The sequence below is a fragment of the Hydractinia symbiolongicarpus genome, chromosome 12, assembly GCF_029227915.1.
Source record: "Hydractinia symbiolongicarpus strain clone_291-10 chromosome 12, HSymV2.1, whole genome shotgun sequence".
Lineage (NCBI taxonomy): Eukaryota > Metazoa > Cnidaria > Hydrozoa > Anthoathecata > Hydractiniidae > Hydractinia > Hydractinia symbiolongicarpus.
The window spans coordinates 16914859-16932338 of NC_079886.1; the positions used below are offsets into that span (position 1 = coordinate 16914859).

At 36.2% G+C, this 17480-nt stretch overlaps 1 protein-coding gene across 1 annotated transcript; it reads right to left on the reverse strand.

Moving 5' to 3' along the window:
• Positions 1–11995: 11995 nt before the first annotated feature.
• On the reverse strand, positions 11996–16096 carry LOC130621307 (uncharacterized protein K02A2.6-like). The gene has a single exon (XM_057436607.1). It carries the CDS (start codon positions 16094–16096, stop codon positions 11996–11998), a length of 4101 nt encoding a protein of 1366 aa, XP_057292590.1.
• Between the last annotated feature and the right edge of the window lie 1384 nt (positions 16097–17480).

A 17480-nucleotide genomic window follows, 5' to 3' on the forward strand; every position in this document is an offset into this window, starting at 1 on the left:
GCCCATAATCGCCTATAACCGATGTTCGATCCGCTCCCAGCGATTTCATCTCTCACTGCATTATGGAATATATCATCGTCTACTCGTCGATTAAGCAAAGGTCGTCGAAAAAGCTTCAGTTTTTTCAAGTGCCTTTTAATTGTAGATAAGCTAACTTTTTTTCCATGCCGAGTATTTATAAATTCTTTGATTTCTAAGTAAGTGAATCCCTTTTCAAAGTACTTGGATATTAATTCATCTAAAGTAAGATTACCAGTATCATCACTAATACAAGGTAAACTTGGCAATGACAATGCCATATCAACAGCAAGGCTGCGTGTGAAATGTCTCTCCGTTATTTCCTTCACAAAAAAAATATACTGAAGAGAACACAAATATACTGAAATTTAACACATTAAAAAACGCTGGAAATATTTAAATATGGTGTAGATAAATACAAAAAAAGCTCTGAAGTGAAATAGAAAATCGGTGAAAATAAGAACTAAAAGGCTGAAGAGAAATAGAAAACTGGTGAAGGGAATTCACAAAATGCAGAAGAGAAATAGAAAACTGGTGAAGGGAATTCACAAAATGCAGAAGAGAAGTAATAAAAAGCCAAGAAGTGAAGTGACACCTGAGGGCCATCGTATACAGGACCACATTGTACACGCTTTTCGATTAATTGTGAGAAAAAAAACAAACAGTAAAAAACAATAAGCTACGTTGCACGCAAAGATCAAGAACTTTTTTTTACTTGTTAGAACCTAAGAACGTTCTCGGACTGATTTTCGAATTGATTTTTGTTATGTTATTTCCTTAGGAAATAACATAACAAAATAATGTACTTTTAGTTAAAAATTATTTCTGAACATTTTTTTTGTACAGGCAAGGTCCTATAAAAATGACCTGTGTCTGTTCGTGCATGCGTTTGTGCGTGCTTTTCTCAGAATTAGATCATTTTTCTGATTTTTGCACAAAGATGGAGAACAATAGGTGACGAAGTCAGTTGCTTTAGAAAAATCTTATCGGCTCAAAATTGGCGGATCTATGCGCAATCTGAAGCAATACGGTCAACAAAACATACTTTTCTAAAGACAACCTCGTTTCCAGGGCATTTTGCCTTTTTAATGAATTCTCACTCCGTAATGACGGCTCAGGGGCCACAAGAACCTGTGGACAAGATTGTTCTGAAGGTTGGATTATTATTTTTTTTTCGGTGATTTTAAATCCAGGTCTATTAAAGTTTTGCTTGCAAAATTATTACATAAATGTATCTTTTTACGATAAGATAACTTCAACATCATCTCCTCGAAAATCTCCTCGAACGAACGCAAATAAGAGAAGTCTAGTTTAAAAAAGTCTAAAAAAATGAACACATCAGATTTTTGCTGACATAATATAAGAATAACGTGTATTACTTCTAAATTTTATGGCAACTATTAAAAATTAACGTTGTCACGCCAAAGTTTGTATAAACAAGTAGATTTTAGTCCTTTCTTTCTTTTAGCGCTTGGCTCCCCCTTCCTCCATGATTACACGCACCTGGAGTAAACTTCCAAATTCACACAGACTTGGTTAAAGAAACAATGCATTCAGGCAATAATATTGTAAGCATACAAAACGTAAAAGAAGGGTACTCCCCACTGCTTTTTTCGATCTCTAATAACTGATTTCAAACAATATTTCTGGACAAAGTTTGGCCCCACAAATTCTTCACACGAAGTCGAACAAAGTATTACAAGAGGGAAGTTTTCTGGCTAGGACCGATGATAATTTATGGTTCTTATGTTAAATGTTTGCACAATATTTTATAAACAGCCTTGTTTAAACCCAGGAGGTCTGGATTTAAACAATAAACGTAGGCGGTTGTTTATCAAGTCAGCGATTCTACTTGAGAGTAGAATATTTTTATAAGAAGTTTTTAGCTTCAGACAAGAAAACAAAGTTGGTTATAAATTCCAAGTGTTTTTATAAATCACGAAGCAATTAACCTCGTTTCCATGGCTTTTGTCTCAAACTGGCACTGCGTTAAATGACTGATCATACCAAAAATCAGTGGTCTTAAAACTTTAGACATTGATGAGAGAAACTTCTTGACACAGTGACGTTTCCAGGTTTCCGGCGTTTCTTCCGTTTTTTCCGATTATAACATAACCCAGCAAATATGCTAAGGAGCTATCCGAAACTCCAATAGAATTACAAATCACGTTGTTGTCAAAACAGGACATTTTTTATCATCAAAAAAAAAAGTAGGTCAATTTCTCTATTTTATTTGATAGTACAGAACTGTAAAGTTTTATTGTTCCCAGCATGAACAAATGAGTCCTAGAAAGCCAAACTGAAATATGGAAGTCAAAATTATAATAATGTTAAGGAGATTTCACATTTCATAAAGCTGTCCTTTTACAAAATACCTATATTCAAATTTTAAATTGGAGGCTCAATTAAATTTAATCTGATGTAAGCTGGCCAAAAGAACAAGGAGGAACAAAATAGTTTTAACAACTCGTAGGGACAAAAGCCTCGTGCTTCTCGTACTACTCATTGTATCAGCCACAGTGTTCCAAGCTTATAAAGAAAAAAAACTTTGCAAGCGTAATCTAATATCTTTAATATCTATTTTGTTAAATACCTAATTCTAACATAAACTGCAACCTCGTCCTCAGGACTTGTTAGGCTATTTATATTTAGCCACAAAAAAAATCAACAAAGTATGATTGCAAAGACATTTTTCAAATTTCTTTATAGGTGGGTAGACACAACAGATACACACGAAACTTGGCAACTCTGTTATTTATGTGGGATTAGAATATAACAAACTGGCAACAAGCAATTGATGAATAACCATATATCTATGATGGTAAAGGGATCATTAGATAATAAAGAAATATAGCATATCGATGCCTTTCACTAACTTTACTTATTTCACTAAATTTTATATGCTAACAATCTGATAACTGATAACTTCATGCGTATTACTCGCATGCAGGATATATCAGTAAGCCAACCTCGTCCACAGGGCTCTTTTTCCCTTTCTGACAATTTTAGACGGCGAGAAGGAATAATCCTGGCAACGCAGACAGAAAATGCCCATCCTCGTCCCTAGGGTCTCGTGGCCCCTGAGCCGTTATTTCAGAGTGGCCAACAATCCTTTTCGCCGCTATCAGCTTTATCAACAAGGCAAAATGCCCTTGGAACGAGGTGGAGAAAATGCCCACTTTATGTGTGAATTTTAAGTTCTCTTGTTTAACTGCAATAATACTAAAGCCATCAAGAGGATATCGAAGTCACAGAGGATCAATGTGCGAGTTAAAACACCTTCTAGTAGTGCTATCATGTGCTCTCTAGCTACAGAGAAAAAAAAACGTAACGATACATATGATACATAAAAGAATCAAATTTTCATTGAAAAGTATCAATTTTTTAAAGTGTTTCAATTTTAAACCTAAGAAAGTGCAGTGTTTGGAGTTTATATTACTGAGTCGTGTTTTGGCAGTGTTACCGACTGGATTTGGGAAATCCCTTATTAATCAGCTATTGCCTTATTTTATTCCAAAAAGAGATAAAAATAATAATGTTTTAGTCATCATCTCGTTAAATTCCATTATAAGGGGTCAGATTCAAGTGCTCGCAACAAGAGGCATGACAGCAGAGCTACTAACCCAAGTTCAAGATCAAAGAAAATCCTTGTTTGCAGTAGAAAAAACAGATTGTGAGAAACTTGATATTTTAGAGAAAAAATACAAATGCATCCACTTAACTATGCCCATATTAAATGGAAATTTCGACTTTCTGTTTGCCCATCATGAGCCTCTGCTTTCATTTGATGGTAGGAGTTTATTGCAAACAGAAGTTTACCAATAGGTTGATCAGTAAGCTTCAACGAGAGGTGTTTTGAACTGGCAGTCAAATTTAAAATGTCAAAAAGATAGAAGTGATATTCAAATCAAAGTAAGCTAATGTGCAAGTTTACCAATATAAACCAAAAGTAAGTTTCAGTTTGACATGGAATGGACTTTGGGATTCACTACAAGCGAAATAAATATAAAAGTAACACTTCATTTTATGACATGAAATGGCCAGGATTAAACTTAACAAGTCCAAACACACTAAAAGGAGTGTGATTAGAAAAAGTTCTGAAGGAAGTTAAAGGAAGTTAAGGGTAGCACGGAACTTTTATAGCCAGCTAGGTGACAAAAAATAAACAAATTTGACTTAGCAATTGATGGAATGTTTAAGTAAGGCTCAGAATATACTTTAATTTTCGGTGAAATAAACAACTACCTTGTAGCCATGGGAGCTAGCATAATTTTACTTACCGACGGAATTCGAAATAATAAAGGTGAAAAAAGTTACATTGGATCGCAAACAAATTTAGCGTTTTTGATTGGCTATTTCTATTGTTTTTTGATCACGTGATCATTGTCAGGAAATCCTTTCTTCTTTAATGTTTTCGAATGGGCTTACTCACCTAAAACAAAATTACATATGCAAATCTATAAACATAATTAAATCCGTTACCATTTAAGAGGGTAAATTGTGGCCACGCTGCTCGCACGATTGTTTGAAACCATTGGCTAACCCGCACCTGCACATTTCATCACTTTTTAATTCCTAACGACCAGAGAACATGGAAGAAATTAAATAGCTTTTAAGGAACTCACGTGATCTGCGCGTTGTTGCGGTCATATATCTGCCGAACTCAACGTTTAGTTTGTTAACCAGACAATATAAAAAAATAATTTAACACTGGGATGTAAAAAAAAGGAAAGGGATCCTAGTAACAAGGTTGAGCATTTTTTTATTGTATGCTTTAACATTTTTTGCTTCATTTTTAATAAAATTTCAATTAATTATATACACTTATTTTAAATGCGTAATACAAAACCTTCTTTCTATAACAAACTCACCCTACAACAAACTGAGTCGAATAGACAGGACATTACTTTGAAAACCAACTCACTCTTGAATTTAAACAAGAAGCCCAGGGGCTTGAAGACTTCCGGCAATAGCCTAAAAGATTTTAAAATTGTAAGTTGATCTTGAAAACGGAGAATTATGGGGTAAACAAATCATTGAGTATTCTCAATTAAGGGCCTGCTACACTTGTACAATATCACTGAAATATAACTTATAATATCAATATAATTTCTTAAAATATGTTTAAAATAGAGTTATATCTTCTTACAATTTCTTATAATATAGCTATAATATGTATAATTTCAACACCTGACATGTGCATCATAACCTCATAATTTGCTGCATAGCTATAACATTTGAATAAAATCAAACGAGTTTGATTTTAATAATATTGTTGGTGATCTGGTTTCAAATGCCTTGTGTTTGTGTGACAATAGATCTATTGTCTGCAAGCGTTGTCGTGGCAACAATGTTATGAAATTAAATGAAATTATAAAGAAAAATTATAACTGTATTATAGAATATATTTAATGATATTTTACAAGTGTATTCTGGCCTTAACTAACCTGCAGTGTTAAAATACAATTCAATAAATAAAAAAATAAAATTCATGAATAATTAATTAGATCTGCTGAATATAGCTTTAGTCTACGTGCTTGAAAAATTGTACAGAAAAAAATGACGTAACCTCAACGATGGCGCTTTATAAGACGATCTTCATTATGCTACACTGCACGAGCTTTAACTTTCGATAGCATATAAACTTTAAAACAAAGTATTGTTCATTGGATAATAAAACAATCTTTTGCACTGTTAGGAGATTCTTATTGGCTTAATACTTATTTTAGCCTCGTTCTCAGAAAAAAATCTTTAGCCTGGATAAGTTTCGGTCGTCCAGCCTAGCTGCGCTGTCTCTATCTCTCTATCTTCTCAGGCGATTTTAAAGATTCCGCCTTCGCTGGCGGAAATTAATTAATGGCATCATAAAAGCATAATTCAAGCAGGCGAAAATATTTCTTAACCTTTTTGATCCTCCTGCCAGGAAATGTTTGTCTCAACCCAGGCCATGTTAGGTAATCCTGTTCTTGATGCTTAAAGCCCGTGGCAAAAACCGACAGAGCACTTATGTGACGAGTGTGGATTATGAATTATGAATCATAAAAAAATATGAGCTTATTTTTTATAAAAATTACGAACAATTTATGAAAACACATGAAGATAAAGTGTATTTTGCTTGCAGTCCCTGTCTTTCTTGTAACTTATCCTTTGCTGATAAAGCGTCATTTAGTGACTAAATACCAGACAACATCAATTTTCTTTTTAATGAAACATTTTGACTTTAAGACGATTAAAAAATGGAAAGGGGTTAAAAAAAAGAGCCATCTCAACATCAATAGCCCTGTCATCCAAACTAGACTATGCAAAACTATATCAAACAAAACTTGATGTATTCTCCATTTGCGGAACTAAAATTGACGACATCATCACTGGCAATGATGTTAAAAGTGACGATACTGTCACTGACAATGATGTTAAAATTGACTAGAGGTGGAGTGTTTTAATGTTTGTTAGTAACTTGGATAACGCCTATATTCCAAAAATGTTGATTCATGGTAAGTGAAACTGTTTACGTATGTTGAGTTTACAGGCCACCTAAAGGTTGTGATTTGCATAGTGCTCAAAACCTATGTACTCATTTTGAACAACGTTTCAGTAGACTCCTTAAAATTGGTGTCAGAAAGTTTAGAAAGCCATAATGTGAACCTAAAACTATCAAGGTTTTTAGCTACAAGAACTTCAGTGAAGACGCTTTTCTGAAGGACCTCAGGAATTTAGACTGGTCATATTTTAATAATTATGATGACCTTGATGAAGCATGTGAGAAACTGAATAAAAATGTTATAACAGTGGCTGCCAAACATGCCGCTTTCAAAACACATAGATTTTATGGCCGTATTGAGGCTTGGGACACTGAATTGATTAAAGCCATCAAAGAAAACAGAATTCCTAAAACGAAAAGCATCAAAATCAAATTCGATTATTGACTGGAAAGCTCTCAAAAAGAAAGGATCCAAGTAATAGGACTCAAAAATAGATTCATAAGCGAGTGCTATATTAGCATTTGCAGGACTTTTAAAAACGGTCAAAACAACTTTGGGGAACTCTAAGAAATCTGGTAACGCAAAACTACCTTAATAAAACGTGTATCTCAGAACGGTGATATCGAAACATCTCATTTAACAAAAATTGCAAATACATGTTATTCACTTTTTTGTCAGTGTTGCTGCCAAACTAGCCTCGAAGTCCTCCTTTGACACTACTTTATGTTCTTTTCTAAACGAGCTTCTGATGAATTTCGGTCAAAACAACATTGTCTTGAACAAAAAAATATATGCTAGGCAATGGTAGAAAAAGGAAGTCCACAGAAACTAAAAGCGTACTGGTTTCGTGTCATAAATGAGGGATAACCTCACTTTTCTCCTCCTTGACAACTCTACACCAACTACACTCCTGTGGATTGCGTGGAAGATTTTTCAAGGTGAGTTTTTTCCACAATGTTGTTGATATCTACACATCAATATAGTTTTCATGTAGCCATCTTGTACGGCTCAAATTTTTTTGTACAAAGAAAACCCCTGCATTTTTGAAAAAGACAAGTAACTAAATTGTAAGTGCGGTTTTCATAACGTGAAGCATCTCTTGCTTTCGTCTTATTCGGTCCGTGGATTTTTTTAAAAATATTTTAGAAAAAGGACAAAATAGTAGCAATTAATTTTGACTTCGTCAGTACCTTTTCTGTGACGTCATCAGATTGTAAAAGCTTGAAATACCAATTTCGGTCGACTTTCGCGTACAGACAGACAGACGACGGCTATTATTAAAGAGATTAGTCGTTAACTCGTGGAAAAATCTTGATGCAATTTTGATGCATTTGCGCCGGCCTGAAAGGAAAAAAGAATTGTAAAAAGGGGTGGAGTGAGTGAGTTATTTTACACCACCAACGAGACGCACGTAATATTTCTTTTGTTTATATTACTCTTCTTAACCGTCTTAAACATCGACCTTGAATCGCAGCTTTTCTGGTCATTCCGCCGCTACTAATCAATGCTATTTCGTGAAATTCATTCATTATGTGGTGCAACATGTGCTATTTCCAATCTCCTCTTTAGTTTGAAGTCAAATTCACTTTCCTGTCCCCTTTCTGGTTCGTATTGTCGCGGCGGGCGTCTTGTGCGTTGCAGCCTAAGGGGTCGTAAGTGGCGACGGTGTCTGTGCATGACGGATACGTTCAGTTGGCACAAGTCACGTAAGAGGGAGTGATGTTTGTTCTTCTGCAACAGGTGATGGAAGTGATAGCTTGGACAGTGAAATCAGTGCCAGGGTAAGCGTGCGAGGAGGAGAACGAACAACATATCCTGTTGAGCTTTGGTTAACTATACTCAGGGAGGTTGATCGGAATTTTAAAAGATATTGTCTGTTTCTATGCGTCATACGACCAGTTCCATCCAGTTTTAGTACATAGCTGTTGTGACCAAAGTCTTCAGAGACTCTTCCTGAGTCATTTCAGCGTTTTGGGTGTACACCAATTTGATTTTGTATGTAGCATTGGTCACCTACATGAGGATCGGGGAGAGATTTTGACTGTCTGTTGCGTTCTTCGGAGGTACGGTGAAAACGTTGGCAGGGGGTCTCTTCTTTCTGCTGCCAAGCATTGTGCCAGAGTTTTCAGCTGTTTGATGAAGTCGAAAGCACAACGAATAGGTGTCCAAATACAATCTCTGATGGTGATACATTACAGTCTGGTTCAGACGTGTTTTATTGAGGAATAATCCAGTGTCTGCGGTAAATAATTAAACTTCAGCTCGTCATTGGATCGGGTATTGCAGGCTGATGAAGGGCGATGATGTGCACCCTATAGCAAAAGGAAGTTTTTTGTTGCAAGGCTAACAAACTCAGGTCATTTGTCACTTGACAATTCATCCGGTACCCCAAGGCAGACGGGGCAATTCTGAAGACAATGGACGAGAATAACTTCAGGTCAGACACCAACAACAGGTCAGGTCAATCACCAACAACAAAGTAATGCTATTTTAAACAATCGAATAAATCAGTTTATAAAATGGTGGTACTTCATAATATTCATGCTTTTCTTGAGTGAATTAATTTTTACTGGTAGCTGTATCAGTAACCCACTTTTCTTTACCCTACAGAGCCATGTGAATTCTGGAAAAATGTTGCTAGAATGACATATAGATAGCTAGTTGTGAAATTTAGGTATTTATTTGTTTAGTAGTAGTTATCATAGTAAATTTTAGGGTTTAGAAATCTATAATTTTCTTTCTCTCGCTTAAAATTTATATTCTGGTTGTCACAGAATATTTTATAGATCGCTTCTCCTTTAACATTGAATTTCCAAATCTTGAAGCCTAATAATTCCATTGTTGTTAGTGAACAGTCATGGAGGATGATATCTATACGTTAAAAAAAGTCCTGGATATTTCTGATGTGTTGGTATGCTATAATGCATTGCGTAGTACTAAACCGTGTGCCCACCCCAACTACCTCACCCACCCCATCAACCCTCACACATTTATAATAGCTACCTACCCTAATTCACACCTACGAAGCCAAAGGACTTACCCACACGCCCACCCTCACCCAGCAAAAATACTTAACTACCCACCTCCATCCACCCACCCACCGCCCGCTACCCAGCCGAAAAAAATTCTTGCAATAATCGCCTAGCATTGAGCATGAAACTCGTCTTAAGTAATAGATACCAATCTATGTTTCTATTTTACGTAGTGTGCTAACTTATTGATGGAACTTTTCGCTAAGTGTGCAACTTGGAGAGGGTCAAAGACAGTTATATAACGGTCATGAAAAAGGCATAAAATTCAGTCAATCGGAGCATCTAATGGCATAATAGCAAACTTATATAGGACAATTTAAGGCGGGAAGTATGATGCCTACATGTTGGCCAGACCTGGTTTTCTTCTCTTTGTTACAAAAGCACTCAATTGGGCCAGCTTGATATGTGTTTTGTGTTCATGGCGATCCAGCGTATCCGCTGAGAGTGAAACTTTAGACATCATTCAGAGGAACTCATATCACTCAGCTTTAACTATTCTGGAAAAAAGTAATGAGCTTTGCAAGCATAGTGGATATTTGAGGGGCATAATAAATTATTTTTGGTTTTGGTTTTATAAATTACTAAAAAATGTTTTGACATTGCACCACCTTACATTAACCTCACATAAGAAATTACTTTGTACAGCACAAATGTATGGAAATTTAAGAAATACAAGAGTACACAGCTTTCAGTTTTATACTTATTTAAATATAGTCATACACTGGTGAAATATTGCTGTACATTATATACTAAAAATATATATGGGAAAGGTATTGGTTGAAATTAGGGGCATAAATTTGCTTAACATTTCCATAAAAGTCATGTTCATTTGTTGTTGTTGATGCAATAATGGTTGTGTTTGAATTTACTGTTGTTTTATTAACTGTAACAAACCTTGCCATTTTTGTTGCTTTCATTTCATCTCTTTCTTACGTATCTCCATATATATTACACTTTTATCTCAGAGATAGTATCATTCGCCCGTCGCTTTCGCGAATTAGTGGAAATTTCACTTGAATCAGATTAACGCCTTCTGGTTTCTCCGAATGTCTTCAAAGAAGTAAACGCAAATCTTCAACTTAAGCAACTCTTTCCTTAAATTTTTGTTTTTATAAAAGGTTTTCCTCACGAGTTCATCTTTTATGATCATCAAAATGTTCAATAATGTCCCTTAATCTCTAAGCTACATGGCCGACAGAAAAATATTTAAATCTCTTATGCCATTTAACGAGTTTCATAACTCAATGGCCGGCAAATAAAATTATTTGTTTCTTAACTAGTTCGCAAGTTGCAAGCAGAAATACGAGCCAGCACTTTGTTAATCGTTTCACACAAGAATGGCTTTAAAAGGTGGAGGGTTAGGTAAGGGTACTTAGAGACCGTGCTCTTTGCCTAAACGGACTGAGAAACGTGGGCCTACGAGGCGCAAGCTAAAACATCTGTTGGTTACACGGACTATGCGGCGAAAAGAGTTATTTTGCGCACCAACACCGGAATTTGTGCAGGGTCAAATGCCCAGACGATATGACCAAGCGAACTGAAATAGTCAAAGACTAAAGTACTAAAAATATCAGAACAATTCTAAATCCAAAAATTTGAGTAAGGACAAATGGAGTTGATATGGGAAGATGATTTAATACCAAATGTTGTGTTGACAATCGTGTAACACATTACAAGAAATAAGTATGTGTTATGTGCAACATTTTGATTCGTTACAAATAGAATAAAGATGTCCATTTGATTTGATCCTCATTGCCACGTGGTTGTAATCGTTTGTGATACATTTCATTTCATAAGGATACAGTCGGTATGTATTGGAGTGCAGTAAAACTTTCAATGTGATTGAAGTTGAGTTAGAATCGTTCTTATGTTGTTTTATTAGCGCAGTATCGTTAGTTGTTGTATAAATATCGCAATATCGCTGGTACACGGCTTTCCTTATTATTGTCTCAATCGATGTCATTATTTAACGAATTTGACAATAGCCCCGCAAGATGACAGTAGGTGAATAGACTGATAATATTTCACCATGATTGTAACATTCTTCGCACAAGATGTAATTGTAGTATTTATCTATCATCAGATAAAAAGTATTCTTCTGATAAAAGAAGCTAATCACATATAAACATAAAGTCTGATATCAGATGCTGTGACACCATCTTGGATCGTGTTTTGAGAGCGAGCCGAAACTCACGGCATCCGATATATACCTAGTAAAATATATTACAATCCCTCTTTTTCTCGAAGTTATTGTTGTTGATTTCTTGATTGTTTGTTTTATAACATGTTCACATATTTGCTTTTCAACTCAGTTCCTCTGCACGTACATAAAACGTTTTTGTTCTTCAGCTATACACATCGGTCTTTTACTATATACATCGTATCGTTCGTCTGCTATATATATACATCGTTTATCATTATCGTTCTTGTTATCATTATCTTGTTATCGTTCTTATTTTTTCTCTAAGTCTTCTTCTTGCGCTTCGGATTGATGATGACGTAACGCTCTGTAGTTTTTCTTTGTCGTTTCGGGTAGGTTTTTGCACCGTTCTTGTGGTTTTTCTTTTCGTATAGATCTTCTTCTTTGTTATGGCCATCATTCGGTTTAGATTGTTGGTTCTCATCAAAATTCGCATTGCTTGAGCAGGTACAAGGGTCTGCCCTGTTTCGCGCGTTAGAAACACTCGATTGCTTACCCTTCGCAGATCTATACAGTTTCGCGTGTCCGTTTGCTCGTAGAAACGTTTTTCCTTCCTTGTTTCGAACCATGATGCTTCGTTTGTATACTTTAATGATGGTGAAGACTTCCTTTAACCAGGGCGGTGAAAGTTTGTTTTTGTTGTCGGTAAGATTTTTCAACAATACCTTTTGTCCGACTTCAAAAGTGACAGTTTTTGCCTTGCGGTTCTGGTCGGTGTTTTCCTTGGATTTCTGTTTGTGCTTTTCATCATTCTTGTTTACTTCTATATCCAATTCACTGTTGCTTTTCACAAGTTGACTAACGTCAGGAAGATCATTCGTTAGCGGTCTACCGAACATCAGTGTTGCAGGTGGAACTTTAGTTACGGTATGAGGTGTGGTTCGGTAACTCAAAAGGAATGTGTCAAGAGTTTTACGCCAATCCTTTCCAGTGATGACAGCAGTTTGATTGTGTCGCTTCAATGTGCGGTTAAATCTCTCAACCTCACCATTAGCTTGTGGCCAGTATGGAGTTGTACGCCGGTGTTTTATACCATGTTGTTGAAGGTATCGGCTGAATTTGAAGGACGTGAATTGTGAACCGTTGTCAGTTACAATTGTTTTTGAATAACCAAAAATACTAAAGGTTCGCTTCATAACATTTATTATGTTTTGCACACCAGTGTTCTTGATAGAAGAAACTATTGGGTATCTGGATCTGTAATCAATCAAAACTAACAGGTTGTCACCAGAGGGATAAGGGCCTTGAATGTCCATTGCAATAGTGTTCCAAGGTTGTTTGGGAATTTCTGTTGGTTGTGACGGTTCATGCCTGGTGGTGGAGGGTGCAGTTACTTGGCAGGCATGACAGGTAAGTGTTAGATCTTCGATTTGTTTGTTCATCAGCGGCCACCAAACTTTTTCACGTAATAGTAGTTTAGTTTTGGTTGTTCCTTGATGCGTAGCATGTGCTATCTGCAACATTTTCTGTTGTAGAGTGCTTGGGATGACAATTCGTTGTCCTTTGAGTAAAATGTTATTCACAAAGGATAACTCATGCTTTGCATGTCTGTATGGATTCAAAGCAGAATCTTTTGGCCAGGCCTTCGAGTTAATGGCTTTGGTGACTTTTTGAAGAATGATGTCTTTTGCAGTTTCATCTTGTATCTCTTCGATATTGCAGCTTTTAGGTACTGCTTCTGCTGCTGTAAAGTTGATAAAGGATTCAATTGAGTCGTCAGTTTCTCCTTCACTGTCTGTACAAACAGGGTCTCTTGATAGTATGTCAGCAGCATTTTTGGCACCAGAAATGTATTTTAATTTGTAGTTATACCCTTGTATGCGAAGAAGCCATCTCTGGATCCTCGGTGGTGGAGATGTGGAAGTTGGTGACATTACGTGCAAAAGACTCTTGTGATCAGTGGTGATATCGAAGTCACGGTCATATATGAAAAAGTGAAAGTGTGTGCAGCCAAAGGCAACTGCAAGAGCTTCTCGTTCTGTTTGTGAGTATCTCTGTTCAACAGGTGTTAATGCTCTACTTCCATATGCTACCGGCTTGAAGTTTCCATCTTTCTGTTTCTGTGTAAGTATGGCACCAAGACCATACGGACTTGCATCAACAATTATGTCTGTTTCCGCCTCAGGATTGTAAAATGCCATAGTTTCAGAAGTGCAAAGTTTTTCTTTGAGTAAATCAAATGATTTCTGTTCAAGATCTGTCCATATGAATGGTGTATTTTTCTTGGTGAGTTTCCTCAGTGGAGCTGATAATGTACTGTAGTCTTTGATGAACTGACTGCAATAATTTACTAGACCAAGAAAGGATCTGACTTCTGTCGATGTTGTTGGTGTTTTGAATTTGTTGACTGCAGTGACTTTGGAAGGGTCTGGAGATATGCCATCTGTTGTGAGAGTATATCCACTAAATAAAATTTTATTCTTGCTAAACTCACATTTTTCTGGGTTGACACGCAGGCCATTCTCAGAAAGATTACGAAGAACCTTATCGAGATTGCGGTCATGCTCAGCTTGTGTTTTTCCCCAGATAAAAATATCATCAGAGATGTTCTTTGCCCCTTCACAATCAGCAATTACCATTTCAATATTTTTCTGAAAATGTTCAAAGGCACTTGAAATACCATATATGAGACGCTTGTATCTGAAAATTCCTTTATGGGTAATGAAGGCAGTAATGTTTCTGCTTTCTTCGGCTAACTCAATTTGATGGTAGCCTTCTCGCAGGTCAATTTTTGAGAAGACAGTGGCTCCATTTAATAATGGTAGGATTTCTTCCAGTTTTGGAATAGGATGCTTCTCTCTGATAATGGCAGTGTTTGCTCTGCGCATGTCCACACACAATCTAATTTTGCCATTTTTCTTAGGTACTGCGACAATTGGTGAAACCCACGAAGTTGGTCCATTAACTGGCTCAATGATATCTAATTTCAGCAGTCTATCGAGCTCTGCTTCAACTTTCTTTCTGGTGTGAAACGGCAGTCTCCTAGTTGGTTGCTGGATGGGGGTGACATCTGGATCAATATGGAGTTTCTGTTTGAAGTTGTTAAGTTTTCCCATTCCTTTGAATACCTTGTTGTTTTTGTTGAGGACTTGTTCTGTTGATACTGGTATGCCTTTTGACAGACTTCTGCTACCTAACTGGAATGTTCTATGGTTGATGGGTGTTGTAGCTGGTCCAATTCGTAATAGATCTAGCTGCTCAGCTGTTTTGTGACCAAGTAAATTGCCTCCTTGACCAGGTATTACGTAGAATTTTGCTAGTATTTTATGGTGATTTGCTGCAACTGTAGCTTTGAAGGTACCAGTGATTGGGAGCTTCTTAGTAGCATTGTATGGGTAGATTCGGGCATTGGATTTCTGAAGCTGGATGTTGCTGAATAAGCGTTTATAGGTTCGAAAATCGATGATATTTGTTGTGCTTCCAGAATCAATGATAGCAGTCATTTCGCTATTGTTTACTAGAACGGGGAAGTTATTTGACTTCGTAGTGTTCATCTTGTATAGGTAGATATCCTCATCTTCGTCATCAGAGTTTTCATGGTTGGTTTGATGAACTTGCTGTTTATTTTTGGTGCGGCACATTTTTGCAAAATGTCCTTTAATACCACATTTGTTACATGTTTTATCTCTTGATCTCCGACATTCATGACTTTTGTGGTTCTTCATACCACAGCGACCACATTCTGGTTTGTTGAATGATTTGGTTGGGTTGTTCCGATGTGGTGGTGCATTGTGTTTCCTATGGCTACGATGAGGTGGTCTACGCCCATGTAGTTTGTTGATTTGTTCAGAGCTTTCTTCTTCAGTGTCATGTTGTGTTTGTTTACCATTAGCTATTTCTTTGTTTTGGTGTTCTGCAGATTCAAAAAGTCGTCCAAGGTCCTGTGTTTTCTGGAGATTCAAATCAGTTTCCATAAGTAAACGTTTGCGGAATTTAATATTCGATGTTTTTGCTATGACCATGTCTCGGATTTCATTGTCAGTTTCTGATCCATATTCACAATATAAGGAAAGTTGTCGTAGACGGGTAATGAATTGATCCGTACTTTCCCCTACTTGTTGTGAGGCTTGGTGAAATTTATGCCTTTCGAAAGGTATGTTCTTTTTGACTGAAAAATGTTCATCAAATTTATGGAGGGCTTCTTCAAATGTTGTTCCAGGATCAGAGAAAGTTTCAAATATTTCCTGGCATTTAGGTCCAATCATGTGGAGTAAAATTGCCCTCTTTCTTTCATCATCCCTAACTCCACTTGCTAGTATGTAGTATTTAAGACTGGTCTGCCATTTCGTCCATCGTTGACCAACTGAAGTCGGTTCTCCATTTGGGTCAAAGGGTGGTATGGCTGGAAGTTGCAAAACGGACATGCTAGCTGCACAGAAATGCTCAGAGCGCGCGCACAAGTATAACTATCGCTTGAAATTACAAAGGACAGCCTAGCAAAGTTTCCTTTCGCACAGTAAGAGTCAACAAAATTTGTTGTTTTGATTCGAAAATTCACACGTCTTGTTTCACGCGAGATTGCTTTGTAATTATGAAATATACCTCTCCATGAGTTCTTGGAATCCTCGTCGCCAATTTGTAGTATTTATCTATCATCAGATAAAAAGTATTCTTCTGATAAAAGAAGCTAATCACATATAAACATAAAGTCTGATATCAGATGCTGTGACACCATCTTGGATCGTGTTTTGAGAGCGAGCCGAAACTCACGGCATCCGATATATACCTAGTAAAATATATTACAGTAATAACCTTTTAAACTATGTTTCATCCACTGATGCAAATCATATATATTGATAAAATTATATATATGTAAGCACATTTTTCGTATTGTTCGATTCGAAATCGATGGTAAATAATTTATATTTTCGACTACTGGTCATTTAGTATTTGGGAAATCATTGGCCTGCTGCCAACCACTCAAACAGGCGTTTTAAAAACAGACTTTCGCATTCTAGACAGATCGCAAAAATTTAAGATTTCTGCGTTCAGCCCGGATTGCAACAATTTCCCATTTAGGTATTTCCCATCATTTAGCACATGCGCAGTAACTACAAAACAATATTTTCACGTTGCTGTTTTTGTTGTTGTTGTTCGATCGTCAAAATGACTCAGATGTTCCCGTTGTTCATTGACTCTTTTTCTTAAATTTGATAAAAATCAAAAGAAGGAAACAGTCGCTAGAATTTTTTTAATGAACTTAGATAGAAGAAGAATTTCGCGCAATATTGACCCAACTTGTTGTGCAGCAACTGAAAAATGTCCAACTGCACATTGATGTTAAAATTTCATTTTACGAAGTTTTATTGCTTGACATATGGCGATATTATACTAACTTACTGAAGCGCCAATTGGACAAAAAGTGCGAAAAGAATTAGTAAACCTTTGTAATGAGATATAGCGTTTATATTGGGCATTTTAATCTTAAAAGTTTTTGATAAATTTAGACAATATCACAGAGTGCTAAATCCAGAAAAATCTTAAAATATTGTTCAAAATTAAAAATTTCGTAGGGCGTAAATGGGCATAAATTCAGAAAAAATTAACCCCCTAAGACGTAAATGCGTGTTTGAACAAGGGGTTAAACTATTGAACTATCAATCCTCAAATAATGCATTTTTATGAAGAAAACACTGTAATATCTCAAGAATTTTAAAATGTATGACATGTTTTGAAAATAAACGTGGCGTACTCACTACCTGCTTAAAATTTTTCCAAACTTTTTCTTGGCTTTTGCAGAAAGTCTTA

What these genes read in the sequence shown, in the direction of transcription:
- LOC130621307 (XM_057436607.1), bottom strand. Translation starts at nt 16,096, where the DNA reads ATGTCCGTTTTGCAACTTCCAGCCATACCACCCTTTGACCCAAATGGA.